General features: G+C 39.0%; 2 protein-coding genes and 1 long non-coding RNA gene across 5 annotated transcripts; 2 read left to right on the top strand and 1 right to left on the bottom strand.

Annotated features, from left to right (window-relative positions):
* The first annotated feature begins 4,838 nt into the window (after positions 1 to 4,838).
* LOC125561874 lies at positions 4,839 to 5,952 on the top strand. The gene is made up of 2 exons (XR_007307577.1): positions 4,839 to 5,175; positions 5,560 to 5,952. It is a non-coding gene; the product is annotated as an uncharacterized LOC125561874 (long non-coding RNA).
* An 832-nt stretch (positions 5,953 to 6,784) lies between these two features.
* LOC5519743 (60S ribosomal protein L23a) lies at positions 6,785 to 10,117 on the top strand. The gene is made up of 4 exons (XM_001639576.3): positions 6,785 to 6,935; positions 8,583 to 8,949; positions 9,572 to 9,641; positions 10,045 to 10,117. Exons 1-4 carry the CDS (start codon positions 6,923 to 6,925, stop codon positions 10,057 to 10,059), a joined length of 465 nt encoding a protein of 154 aa, XP_001639626.1. The 5' UTR covers positions 6,785 to 6,922; the 3' UTR covers positions 10,060 to 10,117.
* A 939-nt stretch (positions 10,118 to 11,056) lies between these two features.
* LOC5519742 (leucine-rich repeat and WD repeat-containing protein 1) lies at positions 11,057 to 22,026 on the bottom strand. Of its 3 annotated transcripts, XM_048727147.1 has the most exons (16): positions 21,761 to 22,026; positions 20,997 to 21,228; positions 20,875 to 20,934; positions 20,536 to 20,679; positions 20,330 to 20,380; positions 20,176 to 20,260; positions 16,366 to 16,427; positions 15,971 to 16,106; positions 15,407 to 15,744; positions 15,289 to 15,329; positions 13,981 to 14,121; positions 13,433 to 13,515; positions 13,181 to 13,242; positions 12,745 to 12,820; positions 12,299 to 12,417; positions 11,057 to 12,051 (listed from the first exon to the last, which is right to left on the bottom strand). In XM_048727147.1, the coding sequence occupies exons 1-16, from the start codon at positions 21,850 to 21,852 to the stop codon at positions 11,911 to 11,913; spliced, it is 1,863 nt and encodes a 620-aa protein (XP_048583104.1). In that variant the 5' UTR covers positions 21,853 to 22,026; the 3' UTR covers positions 11,057 to 11,910. The 3 variants fall into 3 exon arrangements, with proteins under 3 accessions (XP_048583104.1, XP_032220386.1, XP_048583105.1); XM_032364495.2 differs by lacking the exon at positions 15,289 to 15,329 and having other exon boundaries at positions 15,366 to 15,744; XM_048727148.1 differs by lacking the exon at positions 15,289 to 15,329 and having other exon boundaries at positions 12,317 to 12,417; positions 15,366 to 15,744.
* Positions 22,027 to 22,089: the final 63 nt, after the last annotated feature.

Below are 22,089 nucleotides of genomic sequence, written 5' to 3'. Positions count from 1 at the left end.
ACACAACTTTTATTTCCTAAAGGAATACAGAGTAAAGAACATGACCTCGCTCAAAACAGCCAACAATTTTTACCATTCATACCCTAAACACTCGCACCAAGCACTTCCAACCCCTTACTGTGACTTTTGTTTTCAGTAAACATCTCACCCCTAAATATATCTATATTCATTTGACAACCGAACGTTTTTTCCATGAATTCCATGTTCACACGAGCGTTTATTACAGACCCATTTGTTTGAAGTAGTTTTGTATGGGGGGGGGCATTTTTTTTTACCCTATGGCTGGGGGAGGGTCCTATATTTTTAACCTATGGAGAGGGTTCTTTTTTTTTCCGCATATTTTTTTTAAAAAAATCAGACCCCCCCTCCCGAGTTCAATCTCTATATTAAATAGGTGTATTCCTGTGAATTTTGTTTATATCATCCCCCTAGAGTGCATCTAAGCACTAGTCTAGGCGCCCCGCGGTGCTTGGCGAAATGCGCGCTAGATGAAATGCATACATTGATTGTTTTTTCAGGGTTTCTCGTACTCAACGTTATCTCCGGAGGCTGAAATTCTAAATTGCGTCCTTAAAATAAATACCAATACATGCCATATAGTAAATATATTAATTAATGCGAGGCGTTAGGCGTGATTTCGTTTCGTTTGTTTGTATCTCACTCCGGGTCATACATGATTTATAACTCGGTCGCAGTTATAACGGTCTTGGAGCCTAGCCGCACTAGGATCTGTTCTTACCGCGACCCACATACCAGAAAACAAGCATTTTATTTACAAGTGGGGTTTTTCTTTGAGATCTTCTAATGTCTAAATTTGAAAACATATAAGTACTTAAAGGCAGTTTCCATTCCTTTTTGAAATCTCGGATCTAAATATCCCAAGGATACAAAACAACATTTCTCTCTTTTCTAGTCAATAAGTCGCATCTTTTAAGAAAACCATTTAATATCAAATTATTCTGCAATATAAAGGCTTATTTCTATGGCAGAAATTCGTGCAACTTCCAAAAAACCCGTCAGTCCGTAAAGACAGATTATCGAGCCACACAAAACAATAAAAAAAATATATCTTCTTATTAATTTAGGCAGGTGCAAAATAAACAACCGCCAATTATCTCTACCGACGGATTGTTTTCTTATTCTTTTAAGGAAAATGATTTGCCAACGGTCTTCATTGTAGTAGTTTTGACATGAGGCTATTAGCAAGTAGACGTATTGGCTTTCAAACACGCTAATATTGATGTGGGATTGTCAACTTGATGCTATTGTTGTGCACAGACACACACTACATGTGTATCAAACAGTCAAACTACGCTCAAAAACGAATATTGTAAAATTGAACTAAAAACTCCTATCACTGTTTATATGTTAAACCAACTTGATAATTACATAGATTTTGAATAAATTGAAAACTCTTTGATGTGCGTGAAATGGCTGCGAGTTTCCAATGGTGTGAATGGTTGTTGTGGTAACGCCTTGTGACGTGTGTGGGAATAGTGAATACCGGGACCAATCGGGTCACTCCGTGCATGTTTTGATTTGGCGCAAAGCCACCCGTACCACACTAGTGCTGTAGCCACCTGTTTCGGTATTAAAAGCAGGTTTAGTTGAGTATACTGTTTGTATTCAGTCATATCATGGGCCAAGGTGGATTCGCGCGCTAATTCTTACGATGAACGTCACAGGGCATCTGGATAGAGGAGCGAGCTCTCCACTTCGTCTGCGCTTTGATGTGGCAGTCCCATTTGTGTCTATTCTAACCATTATCGGACTTACGTCTTTAGCTACAAATGCGCTGATAGTACTAGTCCTGTGCAAGAAATGGCGAACTCGCAAACGCTACGAACTATTTGTGCTCCAAAGCAATTTAATGGATTTACTGACAACTGTCATAACTATTCCTTTCTGGGTCTTGACGGCAATTCACGCGAAGGGGAATTTCGAGGGAGGCACTGTGTGTAGGCTAAATGCTTCATTGTGTTTAATGGATATTCTTGCCCCAGTTATGTTTCTGATGCTTGCCTCCGCGTGTAGGCACACAAACACAATCAGACATGAAGCTAGTCAGCGCGTCTTCACTGAGAAGCGTTCATTTATAATGATCATTTTAGTATGGATTGTATCAATTCTAATATGCCTACCACAGAATCTAGCTTGGACACCGCTACCGGAGGTAGCATGCGTTCCGGACCTCATTTCTAATATATGGTTCACCATTTATGTTTTCCTCTTCTTCTTTTTTCTGCCACTGATGGCTGCATTGTACGCTCATGTTTTTGACATCGTCTTGTTCCAGCCCAAGCGAATGCAAGATCAGGCGGGAACCATGTATCAATTTTGCAAAAAACAGGCGCTAGTTGGCGAGGAGTTAGAGATTCAAAAATCAATGTTGACCGTTTTGGTTGTTCACAGTGTTTGCTGGTTGCCTTATGTACTTGTCGCAATTGCGGAGAATTTACTTAGCGTTTATTCGTTGGATCTTGGTGGAGTTTCACTGCATTTCATAACACTAACCACAGGCTTGGCTGGGTTATCTATCAAGGCGGTGTTGTACTGTTTTGAAAATCCAAGAGTTCGAGGGTATGTAAAGGAGTTGTTCGGATGTGCTGACGAAGTACAAGAAGAAGAGGACATGGAATTACAGCAAGCATAAGGAACTCCCAGTAGCGATTTAGCAAGGAGGTGTAAATAGTAAAATCGAAGCAAAACAATTAACCTCGAGCTGCGTAGACAAGCAATTTTACAATACTCGTTAGAGTTAGATTAAACACTAGATTACAGTCTCAAGTTTTAACCCATTTCTGATTGAACAGAGAGATTCAGAATCAGCGCCCGACGGTAAATACACTTTTAGTAAAAAAAGGTTTAAGGTATTTAACCTGAAGACAATTAGTAAGGCCTAGATTATCGCGCCACCTATTTTGATACAGATATCGTTTGGTGACTGGGGTAGTAATTTCTTAAGTGTTTATCAATATAATCTCACTTAACGAAACTATCACATGTCGCTCCTGACTGCGTTTTGTTCCGCCGCAGGGGCGAAAGCGATTTTACCCCAAGGAGAATCTATTAAATGCCTTAATTGTTTTTATTTTAGAAACTGTCTCACTCTATTAAATATACATTTAGTACGAAGATTTTCTTTGCTGCACAAGAGGCGTCTTAAAGTGATACTGCTTAGACGCGATTTTGATGATATTTTTGACATTTGTAAGAGTACGCAAAAACCGCAAATCCCAGATACTTGTTACCATTATTATCTCATCCCTAAAACTCACTAAAATATTAAAGCTAAATCCCGTAAGAAAATAACTCAAGGAAAAGCAATGAATAAGTTATTAGTTCGCAATAGGAAGACGTATCTGGTCGATAGGTAAGACCAAAGGGTCTTTTTCTAGTGCTAAATATAGTGTTAGCACAAAAATATATGATTTTAGAAACTTTTGTATAAGTGTATATCATAGCATATAATAATTTTAAGAATTTCATCTTCTGTGAAATTAAAAACGTCTGCATTCTTGATTGTGTGAGGCTTGGCATATCGCCCGGGGAATTTTCTTATAATTCTACAATGCTACGCGTATGCAGCCAAAACCACCATCAAAGTAATATCATATCTATGATACATCACTAGATTCACATTGCTCTTGATGATAAGGTTGTAAAATTTTTTGCTGTTGGGGTGGCAGAAAGAGTGCTAGATCTATGTTTAGGTGGATTAATAAGCCCGTGATGGATATGCGATGAATCATTTATTATTATCGTGGCCGATGACTTTGGCAATTAGAAATGTTTGTAAATACAGATTGAACCGCAAGCTACGTTTAAACCTCTGGCCAAAAGGACCACAGGGCATATTTGGTAGGAGCGCGGAGCAGACAGGCTGCCGGGTAATACATTAAATGAAATGCATTAAAAAAAGGCTTTAGTTATTTTGGTTTTACGGATTGGCTGGAGATTTCGGCCCCAAGCATTGCTATCTAGCGAACTGTACAATACAAAGACACCCGAGGCACCCGCGCATAAATAGGAAGGCAATAACCAGGATCCTAGCCCGTATACGGTTGCGCCACGCACAGCTAACTGATCTTCCAGTGTAATAAAATGAAAAATATATCGGATTTCTTACTCTTGCATCTCTTGGGAGTTGGTGTGATACCGAGGTGGTGAAGTCATGCCGTCATCCTATACAACACGCTGTGATTATGGGATGTTTTAGGTTTACACGTGCATGTGAATGCTTTTGTGCGCAGAGATAACATTAAATTGAACAGTCAACTAAAAGCGGGGTAAAACGAGCGTGCACGAAAATGCTAAATTTGTCACGCGACGTTGATGCAAAACGAGTTCCCACCTCGAGTTACCGAAGAACAACTATTTGCCTAACAAATCGGCTTGCTTTAAGATGAGAAGTTAACTTGTTTGTAGTCAAAATCGACAAAAATCGGGGGAGAGGGAGGGGAGGGGGGTTCGCTTACCCATTTAGCGAACCATTTCTCTAAGCTAGCTCTTTCTACCTGAAAGTGGTACCACTCAATTGTCATTCATTAGAGTGGACCTTCCAGTCTAGTGGGCGGGTTCGCACTTCTTCTATATGGAGTGTCACTACATTTATCAATGATTTATTGCACCGGTGTTTACCAGTTTACAGTCATATCAGGGCGGCCATAGCTTGCCTCGGCAAACTTCTAATAAGCCTCAAGCCTACGTTAAAGGCTATTGAACTAGAGCAAACATAAAAAAAGAACAACAAAATGAATTTTTTATGATGGTATACTTGGCATTCAGCATTCAGGAAAGAGCTTTCCGAGAAAAAATAACAATGGTCTAACAGATGATCACTTCATTCAGGCCAAAGAACCAAGAGGCTGGCAAACTAATCTCCTTTTGCTCAAAATCAAAACAATCGTTTGGCAAAAAGACGATTCGCTTTCAGCGCAGCGAATTTGGAACTATCTGCTGTATAACACTAATTTCGACTGTTCGATCATCCTGTCGATTTGGGTGTCATTTGAACGGCGTCTCTGTCTGTCTGTACCAAGATTTGGGCTACCTTTGGCAGTCTGCGGTTCCAAAGCGCCACGTTCCCTGTGTTTACGATAATGTTGGAATCGATTGGAAGCTCCTTCTTCGATTTATACCGCGAATACGATGGCGAAACCAAAGAATTATTTGGTAAGTATGACGACTTATGATCCGATGTTTTACAGGGTTTGCTTATCATGGCTTTTGAAGTTCGTTAACTTGAAGCGGATAATCAAACTAGCCCCTTGCCTAACGATTAAAATGTAAGGCTTTGTTTATAAATGCAACTGAGCGAAATAACTTTATTAAGGAATGACAAACCAACCAAATTCCTAAAATGACGGGTAAATAATAAGCATTCAGTAGATTTTTGTGTTATTTGATGAGACTAGTGTATATAGGGAAATGTAAAATCACTCTGAATAATCTCAATTCTCTGCCCCGCCTCTTATGTCAGACATAGAATTGTTTTATATATAAAATATTCGATACTGGGTTTGCAGTATTTTATATTTTGAGTCTATTTTTCCACAGCAATGTCCAGTCCAGAACTACTATGATTGCAAATCATTGCCCAAGAAATAAAACAAAATTGATTGCTACATTATTTTGTACCAAGGCAAACACAGCCACGGAGGAGACACAGAGATTCTTTAGAAATCAGTGGGCTTCAGTGAATACTGCAGTGTACTTACATGCAGAAGCTGTTCTAAGGGAAAAGCAGGAGATCATAAATTATGTATAATACACTATATGTTAACACATGAGCAGTAATCATTTCAGTAGTTATTTTCTTGCCACCACTTAAACCCAAATAGTTTACAAGGTATGTACAGGCATGCAGGTCGGGTGGCCACACGGGTTGTGACCCTCACTCAATCAACAAAAAGCAGTGTGCTTTTTAAATATACTTATTTTTCCATAATATCTATGACTGCACATCCCCTCCATAGCTAATCACATTGTCTGACTTAACCTTTCCCTTTCTAGACATACAATGCTTTCAGTTAAACAATTTGCAATTTAAGCAACAAGCAACTTGTTTTTGTTTCTTTTCTCTTATAAAACAAACACAGAAACCATAAAACAAAGGGTTAGTGATCATCCAAGACAGTGGCGGCAAAGAAAAGGGGTCTTGCATAAATCTGGCTCATGGAAAATGTGCGAACTGCCCCACACAAATCTAAAATAAGAATATGGGTTTAACCCTTGCAATTGAATGACCATCCAATCTATGAGCTCGAGCACTTCACTTCTCCATGAGAACTTCTAGTATAAAAATATCTAAATCTGTTGCAGAATTCAACCACAGACTGCAGTCAGATAATCAATTCGCTAGTTAACATTATCCGTGTTTGCTCTAATTTTATTGCTTATTTCATTATTACTATTACATACCTGTCACGTATTAGGCGGGAGTCTCAAGATTTTGGACCCCTTCTCCCGCTCTCCCGCGTTGAGCACCAAATCTCCCGCTTTTTAGCAATTTTTATCGCTTCCGAAAAATTATTCTATAGAATATCGTCATTTTGCCTATTTTCTAATAAAATATTTGAAACAATAATTCCCTTGCGTAGCGCAATTTATCTAACATCCTCGCGAGATCTATAAGTGGATTTGTTCGTGAGAGCTTTCTATACGACAAACGCCTGCAAGGTTAAACCCACCCCTCCCCCCAAAATCAATATACCCCACCCCTACCTCACAAAAATTCTTGAACCTTGAGATTTTCGGAGGTTGACAGGTACGCTATTATTATATCTATAAATCGGTATAAATCGATGTCATGTAATCTTGGACTCTATGTGGTCGTCCTGTGCTGGCCTGGCCACCTCAGCCCTGGAGTCTACATTGGGCCGCCCCGCTTATCAGTCTTCCTCTTTCACGAAAGTCACACATGGCGCCCAAAGGTAAGTTATCGATTCGCTCACTTCTACTCTAAATATTACGAAAACTAAGCCACCATTGCCGATTAAAACTAGGCTTAGAAAAGAAGTATATAATGTTCTTCACAACATTCTAAACAGATAAATGATATGTTCGCAAAATCGTCTTGATTTTACCGTCGAAAGACACTAGATTTGGAACTCGATCTACACATGGAACATTCATCACACACGTCATAACCGAGTATTTCATAAATTTTTACTGTTTATCGAGTTTTATTCAAACCTTTGACAAATATATGATTGTTATTAGAAGCCGTATTGATAATATAGTCTAGCTTCTACATTGTTCTCTTTTAATTTAACCAAGCTACTGTAAGTGCACCTATTTATTTTGAAGCCTGCTCAATTTAGCTGAGCACATCACATCAGACGGTTTCCATCAGACCACATATCAACTAAAATAAAGACAGAGAAAGCAGCTTTTTTACTCGGAATGATAAGTTGTAATTGCCTGTCATTCCAAATGTGTGATTAAAATAATGCAAGAGACCATGATATAAGAGAACAAATCCCCATGGCCCATGATAATGTCCATGAAAGATATATTTAGATTGCGCGAGCTTGTCAATCATAGCATCCATACATGGTTCATCGCGCCATATTTGGTTATGGGCACCACGAGCTAGTCCAATTTCACAACCAAATTTTTTCCCTCTGCACTTCTCTACTTCGTTCGCTACCTGTTTTTATCCTTTTAGCTACTCTTCAAGGCTAATGATCACAATGCTATTTATGGGGTGGTGTCCTGTTATCTGTTAAGTTATCTAATGTTCAGTTATCTAAATGTTATATAAATAATTGAACGGGAAGACGTCGGGGAGACGGTGAATTTGGAGTTCATTCAAGATGCATCGTGCAGACTCCTAAAAAGTTCTTGTTCTCTGCAATTCGGTGAGATAGAATACCTAGGCATTCTCAGAGTCTATGTTATGTATTTTAATACAAGAAGGCCTTTATTTTTCTTTGATTTATAACATTTTTCGATGAACGCAAATGTTCAGAAATCATGTCACTCAAGAAACCCTTGTCATTGGAATAAGATTTACTTCATTATAAAGACTTGAAATCTTTTATTTGTAATGTCGGTATGAATATAATGGTATTAAGTTCTGGATGTATCTTTTTCATTAAAAGGGAATTGGAAGAGATTTGTGTTTTGTAAACACAGATTTATGATTGATTGTTGTCTTATAATATGCGAATCAGCAGTGAAAACTTTTACTAGGGAAGTTGATCCCAGAGCCTAAGATCACACACTTTATGCATTTCAATGTCCCAGAAACGGTTGATTGGCTCCAGCTTACTCTATGGAAGATCATTTTTACAGCGTTCGTAAAAAAAGGTATTTTCGGTCAAACAGATTTTCAAAATATCCTTTGCCGGATCACATTGCTCAAGATGTGAGCACGCGTAAGACTCATGTTGCTAGGAAACGTGAGCGCTAACCAATCAGAGACATATCTAAAAATAACTGCTTGTTCTAAAAATAGTTTTTACGGACGTCATCATTGGAACATACAATAATACGGGGGATTCGTTCTCTTACATCATGGTCTCTTGAATAATGGCAAAGTTTTTGATGTGGAAAATGCTATTTTGTTTCTGTAGTCAAGGCTAAGTCCAGTGCCAAGAGTGCAGAGACGGGCAAGGCCCAAAAAGCCAAGAAGGCTGTACAAAAGGGTGTCCGCGCAGCCAAGACCAAAAAGGTCAGGACTTCTGTCAAGTTCCATCGCCCCAAGACCCTGAGCCTGCGCAGAAACCCTAAGTATCCACGCACTTCTGCACCTCGCATCAACAAGCTTGATCACTATGCCATCATTAAGCACCCGTTAACGACTGAGTCAGCCATGAAGAAGATTGAGGACAATAACACACTTGTGTTCATTGTGGATGTCCGTGCTAACAAGCCTCAAATCAAGGCTGCCGTCAAGAAACTTTATGACATTGTTGTATCCAAGGTCAACACTCTAGTAAGGTAAGTGACATTTAAGGTTCTTAGGTGTAATGTTGATATAATATTGAACATAGCTTTGTTCACCAATATTCCATGGTAGTGTGTGATATTATGGTGAACCTGTTTGTGGTAACATCCTTAGTTATAGCTGTTATTGGGCAAACATAGGGAGCCCTGAAATAATGCAAATCGTCATGAAATCTGTCCCTAAAAAAACATAGACCCCCCCCCACCAAATCTAATTTGGTGGGAAACAAAGTTTGTGTAAAAGTGGTCTAGATTGAATGAATGAAGTTTTTTGATATTTATTTCTATCTTTTGTTTGTCTCCTAATATTGAAAGAAAACAACAATGGGATGGCTGATTAGGCTTCTTTATGCTTGGCTAAATCATTAACAGATATATTTCTTGTTAGCATGCAAAATTAACTAAGAAGTCATTAACTTGAAACTGAGTAATAAATATGTATATGGATTTATGTTGAAATGTAGTTTTTGTATGTTGGCTCTACTTAGCTTTTGACTGCAATGTAATTAAGATTAGTCTGCTACATTTTTCTTTACCTGCCTGTGGCATTCAGAGTGTTTTTAAAACCTGACTCTTCCAAGTCTAAAGCTTATTATCTTTCATTGTCTTTTCCCAGACCTGATGGGCAGAAGAAGGCTTATGTCCGCCTAGCACCAGACTATGATGCCTTGGATGTATCAAATAAGGTTGGCACTGACAATTAAGCAATGCTTTATTCATCATTTATTCTGCATGTTCCTAAGGACCTATTAAAATGACATGGAAGCAGGACATGTTAAACTACTTTGACCATTCAGGTCGATCAGTAAAACTGTAAACTTTGGGAAAATGTATTTAGATGTTTGTTCACCAGTCTCAGTCCTGTTTCTTGCCTTGTGACTGAAATGATAATTAACAGTCCATGTTTTGGTGTTTACAGTTTTTGTGTGTAACACAAAAATGGTTTTAGAGTGAAATTTGTGTTTCAGGATTCCACAAGAATTCGCAAAACTGGCTTGGGAATATCGTAGTCCATAAGCTTGAATACTATGTATGAACTGTGGGATCACGTTTTGTCATTGTTTGTTTATATTGCGTTTTCTCTTACAGATCGGTATCATCTAAAGAGGTCATTGTGGGATTGAAAAGCACAAATTAATAAAGTGTTTGAATTGTAAAAAAAGTGTATAGTTGTCAATTTTATCAGTTTGTATTCACTATATATTGCTTTTGCTCTGGGTGGTTATATTTACTATGAAGTTTGGAGATTCCAGTATTCCTGCATTCTTGGATGTACTCAGTATAGCTTGGCATTCAGGGATTGATTCACGACGCAAATGCAGAGCACGAGACACAAGTACCAAGCATAAGTTTTAAGGGCTTCCAGCTTTTTATGCACAGCACCTCGCTTTCATGCCAGCTTCTGTATTGAAACAAAACAGATCGTTGTGCTGGCTATGCAGGCTATCTTGGATGAAAAGGGAAGTGGTTGAAGACACTCTAAAAATTGAATATCTGAAAACACCACTTTTAAAAGGCACGTGCAAACTATCATCCTATGATGGGTGGGCACCCCCCTCCCCCCAAAAAAGCTTGCCTGTATCATTTGGTCAGTATCATTCTCCTGCCAGCCATCGTTAGGGTCTCCCTCATGGAGAAGGGCTTCAGGAGACTATCAGCATCACTGCAGATTTCATAAAAAGTCCCAGTTCCACAGCATGTCCTGTTGATGTTTTGGGACCATGATTTTTTTAAAAGAAAATAATTAAATCTTTCCATCTGGTAAGACTTTATTATCTCCCTCGTCCTAAACCGAGTGCTAAAACAGGAATAAATAGGTGCTAAAAATTGATTTGCTGTATCAAAAAAATTGTCCTTGTTTTCTACACTACTGTGCACCTTTCCTCGAACGTTTAGAATGTGGACAGGGGCTAAATAGGCAGGCCAATTGATTACTGACTTTGCAGCCCCTTGTGTCAGAGACAAACTATTATTTACTTCGGAGCTCTCTTCAGCCCATTACAATGACAATAAAACAGACAATGGAGGAAGCAAACCAACATACTAACCCCTAAAAGAAGGTCCCTAAATAAATATCCCCAGTCAGAATAAGAAAAGTAACTGCAATGTGTGTGGAACATATCCCACAAATTAATTTTATTATATAAACAGAGATGTTTAGCTAACTATTCTATGCAGTTTTTTTTTCATAAATTTACAAAGTAGTAGTACTCTATTATTAACATTTGTAACAACAACAATGGTAACACTTTTAACAGTTACATGGTAGAGTTGTACTTTCATTAATATCAGGTTTTCCCTGAAACGTGACCATACAATATATAATAATAATGCTATAGATTACAAAAGTTCCTTGGTAGCAGGGGATGTCCGTCTAAAAAACTTTTTAGCCCCTAATAAAGATAGCAAAAAGGCATTGATCTGAATCTAAGACCCTTAGGAATAGAAAGTACAACAGGCAAATAATCATTTTGATTGAACATGAAACCTGTTACTTGATTCAACAGAAAACCTAGGTTTGACAGGATGTTTGATTTGTATAAGCGTTTGGAGACATTCACCTTGGGATATTTTCTGGGAGACCCTATGCTATAGCCCCCTAAGTGGTAAGACAAGCATGTGTGGTATTTCTAGGGGGAGTCCCTCCCCCCATTATATATCCCTATTTTGACTTTTTGCTGCATAAATAACTTGTAAATGCTGTTGTCATGTTATTTCACTAGTTCAATAAGCTTTGGTAAAACTTGTACATTGACTATGGCTTAAGAAATACCAGAGTCACCTGTAAAGCAATATTTTTTTCAGCTTTGCAGACAGTTTTTGAGAAAAATCAAAGGTGTCCAAACGTCTGAATGTATGTATATATATTATGGGTACAGCTAGTGGTTTTAAGATAACACAACATGCAAGAAAATGAAACATTAGTAGATGATATAGCATGAATGTAGGAATAATTTACAAGTTCTTTGATCCCTGTTCTAGTCTCCGCCACATGCATACTACGTTAGTGTCAGCAACAGCAACAATGTAATCCAGCGATGTGTTGGCACAGACTTGATTGAACACTTTCGTGGAATCATTTGGACAAAGAAGGATCTAGAATGAAGATAGTGGAATGAGTTTACAGCTGCATTATGGCCAATGTCTGATCATAAAAAAAATATTAACAAGTATCTAGACAGACTTTATAAGATTATGGTGATACAGAGTAGCAAAGAAAAGATGTAAAGTTAGAAAAAATAGGATTAATGTTATTTAAAAATGGTTCAACAGATATTTAGAATCTCTGATGAATCAATGTATAACACTGGCTAGATAAAGGTCTCAGGAATACAAGATATACCTGTGTCTGTTCCATCACCTCATATTTCCTGGACTGTTTCTCAGTGTATGGGGTAAAACGCATCATATCATACAGCCAGACACAGCCTTGGTCATCTCCAGCAACAAGAACCTCACACTCTGCAAATATGCCAGAGATATTTTATATTCATTTGTAAAAGTATTGCGCAGGTGGTGTATGCAAGATTGTCAAACATATTACACCTATTTTCAAATGTATGCGGAATCCCAGGTTTCCAATGTATGCACACACCCTTAGACAGAGAGTGCTATGATATGAGAGTGCTATATGATATATCATATATATCACCCTAAAAGGTGCAAAATCTGATGATTCTTTAAATTTTTCATGAACTTACAATAACAAACATCACTTCCACCATATTCCCCGTAACAAAAATAATCTCCAACATGCAAGTCTGTGCAATGAGTTTGGAGAACACTTACCAAGAATAAAAGAGAATTTGAGAAATGGAGTCTCTGTTTTTCTCCAGGGGACTTTTAGCACTAAAGAAAAGTCATTCTGCAAATAAAAGGTTAATTTAGTGTTATTATTTCACACTGGTATTAATCATATTAAACAAAATAGAATCCAAATTAAAGCCTTATTGTCACCAGTTTACTTCCGGAGGTCCGACGGAAACCTCAACCGTTTAAAAAAGAATCTATTAAAATCAGAGATATTTAACAGGCCATCTGCTCTAAATTATCAATCACATCCTCAAATAAACTTTCAATGAACACACTTTCAATATTTTGAAATATTGAGATTGTTAGGTAATCGACCAGAAGTAAACTGGTGACAATGCGGCTTTAAGTCATAGCCAGATCAGCTCTTCAATTCCAAGACAAACTTTGTAAGTTGTGTGGAGGAAAATTTTACCTTCATCATGTTGGATTCTGAATGCCATATACAAATACTTCCTTCCTGGACCCTCTTTGTGGCTAGAACAGGTCAAAATTATCATGTCAATTGGGTAAAAATAGTATTTATATTAAATTGAGAATACTTTGCGGATTGACATTGTGTCAAACATTCAAATTCACTGCCATTACGTTAGTATTAAGCATAAACCAGGGGACATTTCTCTATACACATATTCCATACCTATTAGACTATCTGATAAGCCCATACCTATTAGACTATCTGATAAGCACTGAACACAGTCCAGAGGGACAGATCTCTTCCCAGGAAACTCCAAGCTTCCAAATGGGATTCTGAAAAAAGAGTTACCCAAATATCATTAATAATGAAGCAACATTAAATGAGAATGTGCTCATTGGAAACCAAAGATGTTATTACCTGGGTTTATCATTAGTTGGATCCATGTCTGCTAGCTTCCATAAAAACCAAAGATGTTATTACCTGGGTTTATCATTAGTTAGATTCATATCTGCTAGCTTCCATAAATAACAAAGATGTTATTACCTGGGTTTATCATTAGTTGGATCCATATCTGCTAGCTTCCATAAAAAAATAAAGATGTTATTACCTGGGTTTATCATTAGTTGGATCCATATCTGCTAGCTCCCATAAATAAAAAAGATGTTATTACCTGGGTTTATCATTAGTTGGATCCATATCTGCTAGCTTCCATAAAAAAATAAAGATGTTATTACCTGGGTTTATCATTAGTTGGATCCATATCTACTAGCTCCCATAAATAAAAAAGATGTTATTACCTGGGTTTATCATTAGTTGGATCCATATCTGCTAGCTTCCATAAATAACAGCCGTCGTCACAAGCCCCTACCACCACCATACCATGTGGAGCAAATGCAAAGAACCTGACTATGGTTCTACTCTTGAGCGTTAATAGCAACCTGATCAAGACAAAACGGTTAGAATATAGCAATAAAATGGTACATAAAAAGGCTACCACCCTCTAGTTTGCATGTACTTTATCTATTTTGGATTGGTACACACGTTTAAATGAAAAATAATAAAACACCCAACAATTCAATTCAATTCAATTCAACAATTTGGGTATATGGTATACTTTGAATGAGATAATCATTATCCATCCTTTATTATCAACTTACTTGGACTTTGTTCAATACCCCAGACCGAAGGATAGGCCCATCTCCCATATTGTAATTGCATCATCAGTACTTACAGTACCGCCTTCAGAGAACATAATATTTTGTGCGCGAATTCTGCGCGAACTAATATATTTAGCCATGCTCCGTGCTACTAAAATCCCTACAAAATCTTTGGTCTTTATATTTTTTGCATGGTGTTAGTTTGTACTTCACAATGTGGTAAAGGGATAAAAGCCAATGTTGTGTGTTGAACTCCTTGCAGTTTGTCAAACAACGGAAGAGTACTGAAAGCCGTTTCAAATATCACTGTTCTTAGCACAGAAATAACAAACTCGTGCATCAAACGGACCCCTCAAAAATGACTCATCTATATCCCAGTTTTTATTTGCTATAACGAACGTCGCAATTGGTAAAGTACTCGATTAGCTTGTGCCGTACGCAAGCCGATAGAGCGAGGTGACAGTTGAACAAAGACAGTGCAATGTCTGCGGCAACTAAACTATGACTGTTTTCTCAACCTTTCAAACTTGCGCATCAAACAGACCCCTTGAAAAAGTATAATCTATATCTAAGCTTGAATTTGCTATGAAGAACGTCACAATCGGTAAAGCACTCGATTAGTTTTGTCGTACGCAAGCCGAGAGAATGAACAACATACCGCGTTATTTTAATGCATACATGCAGTACGCTTCAACTTAAACGTCCTCGTTTCATGTGGGTTTTGTATGAAAGTATTTTCGGCATTATGGATAGTTCTCCCTGCATTAAAAATTCGGGCAAACAATAGCCAACATTCCTGCATTACAAAGGAAAACTACATGCGCCGATCGTGAAGTACACTCAGCGTTTTACACGCAAAATCCGCGCATGCACTACACTCAAACTACCTCAAAATACGTGCAAAAAGCGCGCGCGATGCTGTTAAGTTTCTTCCAGGCTATACTGTACTTGGACTTTGTTCCATACCCCAGACCGGAGGGTAGGCCTATCTCCCATATTGTAATTGTATCATCATCAGTACTTACTTGGACTTTGTTCCATACCCCAGACCGGAGGGTAGGCCTATCTCCCATATTGTAATTGTATCATCAGCAGCACAGCCAAGCCATGTGGAATTACATGGATGAAAAAGAAGTGACTCCAGCACTCCTTTGATTCCTGGAATGTCCTCTATGCACACTAGCTGTGTGGGTTCTATGATCTTTATTGTTCTATCTGACCCGCCTGCCGCTAGGAGATTCGCCTTGCGCTTGTTGCCATTTATATCTGCTGTTACAGTACTCCAGGCAATACAATAGAATGTCTCTCCTGGCTGCTTGTACTTCTTTAAAACTTGTCCTGTGCTGCAGTCTATGAAGCAGACTGAATCCCCACCGCAAGTGGCACATATTGAGGTGGTTTTGCCTGTAAAGAGGACAGTATAAAACCTGATTAAATTCAGCAAAGCGTTTGGAAAGTTCATCTATCACACCTTTTATAGCAGTGATAGAAAGTATCCCACTGCTGTGCTGTTGAATGCTGATAACAATTCTTTCTATACAAAAGGTGACTATAATATGTTTATACAATGGTTATGTCTGTGGGTGTCCACTTGGCATTATTAGCTATGTATAGTATAGCCGTAACTCACCAGGGTTGTTTATATCAGGCTCAAACTGACAGCCCCACACCTGGGTCTTCCTGTCATCAGGGTTATTATTGAGAGAGTGAGTCTGTAAAAGGTGAGACACCTCAAACCGGGCATCAGCAGGGTAAGCATGCCTCCGCTAAAATACAATAAAACAGATCAAACAATAGGTACATTGGGCCCAGTGAGTGACTGGTAAGCGTGCCATGACTACAGTAAATTATAATCAGAAAGATCCAACAGTACAGTGGCTGTCAGCAGACTCAGCTCACCATGACTTGAGCAGAATAGACAAAGCAATGTTAACTGGACGATTTATTGATGGTATCTTTTTTGGATCTACTCCTCACTACAAAAAGCCTTTACGGCATATGTCAATCAAAACCGAGCAGTCTTACCTTCTTTACATCCTTTTTCTCATCGCTATTTGTCTTTTTACTTTGCAATACTTCTCCATTTACTGAAGAGACAAAAGGACTTATGTTTAACACAGTATCATAGAGAGGAGGGCGATAGCACAGTGGAATGTGTACCAAGTAAGGGGACCATGCTCCTGAAGTCAGACCCATTTTTTTATTGAAGATGCAGTGGACTACATTACTACACTGAGGACTGTGTGTCCAACCTCTTCTCAGCTAAGGATCTTAAGCCAGAGTTCCTGTCTCTCATTCAGGACTGCACCCCTTTCTCTACTCAGCTAAGGACATTAAGCTGGAGGTCCGGTCTCATTTGACTTCATTAACATGTGACTGGACTGTGGTACCATTTTCAGTGACAGTGCTTATATATTAAATCACAGTAATGATTGTATAATGAGTGGAGCAGTCTGTAACTTTTCTGACCAGTGAAGTGCATCTGATCATGTTTTAAAATGTTAAAGAATAAATACATGAATGATTTGTTTATTAACCCACATCGCAGACCTGTATTACAGGGCAGTCAGCATACAGTCAAAACAGATAGATATATAAATGTGATGACTCACGCGAAAACGTACCTTAGAGCCTTTCAATTCCGCGAGTTAACCCGCGAAACGGGCGCGAGCGTTCCGCGAAACGGGCGCGAGCATTCCGCGAGAAGGGCGCGAGCATTCTGCGAGAAGGGCGCGAGCATTCCGCGAGATAGGCGCGAGCTTTCTTTGAGATAAGCTTGAGCGTTCCGCAAGTCAGGTCCAAGCTTTTGCAAAACGGGCGCGAGCCTTCCGTTGTTAAGTCGCGAGCAAATAACGAAACAATCGGCAAAAGGATTAATCTTTCGATTTCTAAAGTCGGTGAAACACGAGAGACACCTACTAAGCTCTATGGGTTAGAAGAAGCCTCTCCCAGGATAGAAGTAAACATCAGAATAGTATTCAGACACAATAATGCAAGTATTTGAGTTTGGTTTCGTTGAGATCTCGAGTGCTAGCAAGGGAATGGAACGGCAAAGTCGCTACCATTCTACATCAAGACAATAGCGCTATCAACAATCACCTCTTGAGGTATAGCTTTGTAACAACTTCGTAGGAATTTTCGTTTTTGATTTTGTGCGATCTCGAGCGAATAAGAACAATGAGAGTTTGGCACCTTGGTCACCGGGCTTAGGTACTCTCCTCTAAGCCGTAACCAACATGAATTCAATACGAACTGTCGCCTTTTTTTTCTCAAATACATTACGAAGCACTCTGTAACTTACATCAAAATGATCCGTGAAATGCATAGGCATATTATTTCGTAGCAGATATACGCATCTAAGCGTCATTATCGCTCGCCTGTTCAACAACTAGTCAGTAGGGTTCATAACTTGTCTCAAAATAAGGGTAAGCTTTCCTTGAGTTATCAATGTAAACAAAAGAAAAGGAACACAAACGATACACAAGCTCAAGGTTTTCTCGCTTTACTCGCTTTATACAGCAAATACCACAAACTTTAACATCCCTATTTATTTCACTTTACTTAATGGCTTAACAATACTATTTTACATTTATATTTACTAATATAACGGAAATCAATTAAACGCTGGAGTTTTTACTGTCCTCGTTTAAGCTGCGATTTTACTGTTCGGCAACGGGAGTTGATTTTGGACTTGATTAGTTGCCAGGCCTTGTTGCCGTCCTCACCGGGTGCAAGGGGGAATCTTGCAAACACCAGAGCTATAAGAAAAAACAAACGCTTTTAAAATACTGTTCAATAAGAGTGGGGAATGGGGGAGGGGGGATAGCAGGACCTGGCAGCGCGGTAACAATAACTACTCTAGATGCTGGTAGATGGTTGGATTTGCATTCGAAATTTTTACGGATTTAAAATTTGCAATAGCTTTAGATAGTCACCTTTTAGAGAGTCCATTCTCGTGGGGTCGAGCTTCGCCTACTGGTAGTTGCCCTCGGTGTTGGAATTCGCCAAGTCGTTTTCAGAAAAAAACTGATCGTTCTGGTGCAACTATATCTTTAGTCTCTTCCTTGCAGAATTGTCTAATTTCCTCGCTCAAGTTCACTGCCCTGTGAAGTTTGGTACTGTTTTCTTGACAAGTGATACATAAGTCCGTTCTTGGGTTAGTAACAACTACGTTCGGAAAGAACTTTTGCCAGAGCCCAAGGAAGGTGGTGTAGCAAACAGCTTGTTTTCCAGACCAGTCGCATACTTTGCAGTATTGCTTTCATACATTCATCTTGGTTTCGGCTGCTGAGAGTAGTTTGATATCCTCATCTTTGTACCCGGGAATGCGGCCTGGTAGCGTGATTGCATTCTCTTCGACGTAGTTCGTGAGAAAAGTCTTTATTTCCTCGACGGTTGTAAATGGAATAGCATTCCATGGTCGCCTTTTCTTGTTTCCGTGTTCTCTGGGGTAAATACCGTGTGTTTGGTAATGTTCCTTAAGACGCTTGAAACGCGATAAGCTGATGCCGTAGAAGTTGAAGAATGTGGCTTTACAGACAGGCCTTGACAATATACGGAGGTTGCACGCAATCCGTCTTTTTTCGCCAATGTTATGGTTGGAGATGCACGAATGGATGTTCGCAAGAATCACGAGGTCCAGCTCGTTGTGAGTTAGTTCAAGAGCGTTGTTAAGATTTGATAAAAAGTCCTCTTCGGTAAAACCTGATGAGCACGATTTGTTGGGCCCGAGGTTACATCCACATTCGTTTAAGAGAAATGTTTGAAGGTTTTCGCCCTTATTCACCGAATACACTACGAATCCTTACACAAAAGGGATCCTTGAAATTGACAGACTATTTTGTATTTATTTCAGTGCGATTCGAGAGCGAGTACGATCAGTGAGAGTTTGTCACGGTGCTTTGGTTCTCTTGTTAGAAAGCCGTATTCAAGACACGACACGAATTCAAGACAAAGCCGTCGTTTTTATTGAACACAACACAATATGAATTCCTTCGTAACTTAAAGCTTTCTGTGAATTATTTATACTAAGTATTTCGTAATCATTTCTGTGCGATTTCAAGATTTTACTACGATCAATGAGAGTTGATACCGGCTCCGGCCTGGCAAGAGACAACCGTCTGCTTAGACTTATCCTACGCTCAGTGCTGTGTCAGAAAAATCATCCTACCGAAAAATCGTAGTGCCAACTAACGATCTATTTGTTAGTCGCTATTCTGTGTCGTTTATAAGATATAACCCGCGAGTTGTGTTTAGCAAGTCCTAAGGTACGTTTTCACGTGAGTCGTCACAAATACAACTGATAGCGATAGTAACCGGGGCAACGGCCGCTGAGCCAGGCCGTAGACCATAGCCATGGGTGTTAGCCACCAGGACTGGGATAAAAGGCTTAAGGGGGCCACCATTCTTCGCCTTAACCACTAGGTTATTACAGGCCATTTCCCTACGCTGACAAAACGTGTCTAAGGTTGCATGTGATAGGGCCTAGGAAAGGTGAGGAAACACAACCCACAGCACTTTCTTTGGGATCGATTCTACAGACTCTGCTAAATAGGCAGGAAGTGCCGACCAGACAGGAGAGGCGCAATCAAGTACAGGTCTTATAATGCAACAGTACACCCGGACGAGGTCAGGTAGAGACACCACATTTCTTGAGAGTGTGAATTGCATACAAGTGTGAATTGCATAATTTGCACTTTTCACGCTAGAGTCAAATGCAGGACTGCAGACAGAATTTAGTTGGAAGATCTACAATCAGCTCAAATTGTTTACAAAAGGCTATGCTCTTATAAAAATTTGTGAGGCAAAGGTAAATTTTCACTGCTGTGGTCATACCTGATAACTTGGTTTTCTTAGTTGGAGACTCTTCCGTATCACCCTCTAACATCTTTTGATAATACTCTTCACCTAATACTGATAACTGAACAGACAAATTTACACCATCAGACAAATGGAGGACCAACTATATCAAGAAATAAAGAAACTTTACCCTAAATTCCCTATACATCTTGAGCATTGGTGGACCACAGACAACCTCTGCCTACAATGTTGAAAAAATAACATTAGCGTGGAGCCTCTCACTTCTGCTGAACCAGGTTTGATTCCTGGTCAAGACCTGGATTGAGGCTAATTGAGCTTTTATTGGGTCTGGGTGTAATGTGATGAGCTGTTCTAATTAAGAAATTGTCAAAGTACCTTTAACTTGTCTAAATAAGCCCTCTTCACTTCCCCATCAGGCTTCCCTGTCCACGTTCGGCACCCACTTTTCCATACTTCTGCCACCTTGGACACTAGAGTTGAGTCAAGTCTGGCCACAGCATCCCTCATCATCGACACATCCTGGAGAGAGCAGAGAATGACAAGATTAACAGCATCCTTTATCCATTCATAACATTTCTGTGTTGAAAATCATTGCATGCAACGAGGTCTTTCAGTCATGGAAACAATATACAACAAAACACATACACAGTCTTAGCCCTTAACACCTAGGAGGCAGACTCAGCTACAGAGAATTGAACCTTTGATAGAACATACCTTGCCATCTAATAGCTTGAGCAAGGGGCATACAGCCACAAGCTTGTATTTTTCTGAAACCTAAAGAAAAAGTTAAAAACACATGAAAAAACAACAGGGTAACTAACAATATCAATTCTTACCTCTATTTTTGGATTGTTTGTAATATTTAGGTCTACAAGGTTGGGAAATGCAGTGAAGCCTTCTAGTGTGGCAAGCTGGTTATTGGCAAGATTGAGCTTCGTCAGTGACGGAAGGAAAACATCTTGCAGTTGGAGTTTAACTAATTTGTTGTTTGATAAGTCTAACTCCTCTATAGCTGTTAGCTGTTGTAGGATTTCTGATTCAATCTGTGAGAGACCCTGGCCCTGTAAGCTGCAAATATTAAAAAAAATTATAAATCTATGCCAAAGTTGTTTGGAGCTTAGCCTAGCAGCTACAGTGCTGAGCTCAAAGTTACTAAGGAAAAAAAGATAGTGGAAATTGCGTTTCACATGAGGGGGGAAGAAAATTATCTTTCTTCTTGGTACACTTTATGTCAAAACATTTAAGTACAATTTTAATTTTGTTGATTAGAATTCATTTACAATTTTGTCGCCTAAAGTTTGAATGTTACAAAAGCGCAAATCTTAGAAATCAAAAGACAAGTGATGGCTAAAGAATGGTTAAAGGATGAAGCGTTCGAAAAACTTAATAGTATAGTATGATCAGTAAAACAAAAAAACAAAAACAATAGGAATAAACAACACGTTCAAAACACAATACTTGTTATTAACACAGACAAAAGAAGCCATGGCTTTGGATAACTTCTACATAAATAGACAACTAGAACGCCCAGTTCGCAGAAAACATGCACAAAATGAGAAGAAAAGGTCCTAGTAAAAGAAGAAGTCCTGCTTTTAATTACCTCAAAGTGTCAATGGCCGACAAATCTGAAGCTTTGGAGACCTCGCGGATTTTCTCTGCGGTGAGCGGAGTTTCCGGCGTATCCTCGGTCATTTTACATCCACTCAAAGGCCTCCTCCTTTTCCAAGAGTTTCAGGGTAATTTAGAGGTCACATTGGTGGAAGTTGTAGTGAGAAGACCGGAATTCGATGAAGTAAACAGAGACTGTCAACGCGCGAATATCCACCGCACGTGTAGAAATGCTTCCGAATGAAACACAGAGAGACATAAGAGTGTATCCTATTGGATAAAACTTATGAAGCGGACCAATAAAAAATATCGTAAGGAATG

This window comes from Nematostella vectensis, chromosome 4 (assembly GCF_932526225.1).
Source record: "Nematostella vectensis chromosome 4, jaNemVect1.1, whole genome shotgun sequence".
In the NCBI taxonomy this organism is placed as follows: Eukaryota; Metazoa; Cnidaria; class Anthozoa; order Actiniaria; family Edwardsiidae; genus Nematostella; species Nematostella vectensis.
This window is presented reverse-complemented; position numbering and strand designations above follow the sequence as displayed.

Coding starts and splice junctions, on each gene's coding strand:
- LOC5519742 (XM_032364495.2), bottom strand. CDS start 21,852: ATGACCGAGGATACGCCGGAAACTCCGCTCACCGCAGAGAAAATCCGC. Junction 21,229..21,760: donor TCGGCCATTGACACTTTGAG/GTAATTAAAAGC, acceptor TAATATTTGCAG/CTTACAGGGCCAGGGTCTCT. Junction 14,122..15,365: donor GGGTATGGAACAAAGTCCAA/GTAAGTACTGAT, acceptor TGTCTTGATCAG/GTTGCTATTAACGCTCAAGA.
- LOC5519743 (XM_001639576.3), top strand. Junction 8,950..9,571: donor AAGGTCAACACTCTAGTAAG/GTAAGTGACATT, acceptor GTCTTTTCCCAG/ACCTGATGGGCAGAAGAAGG.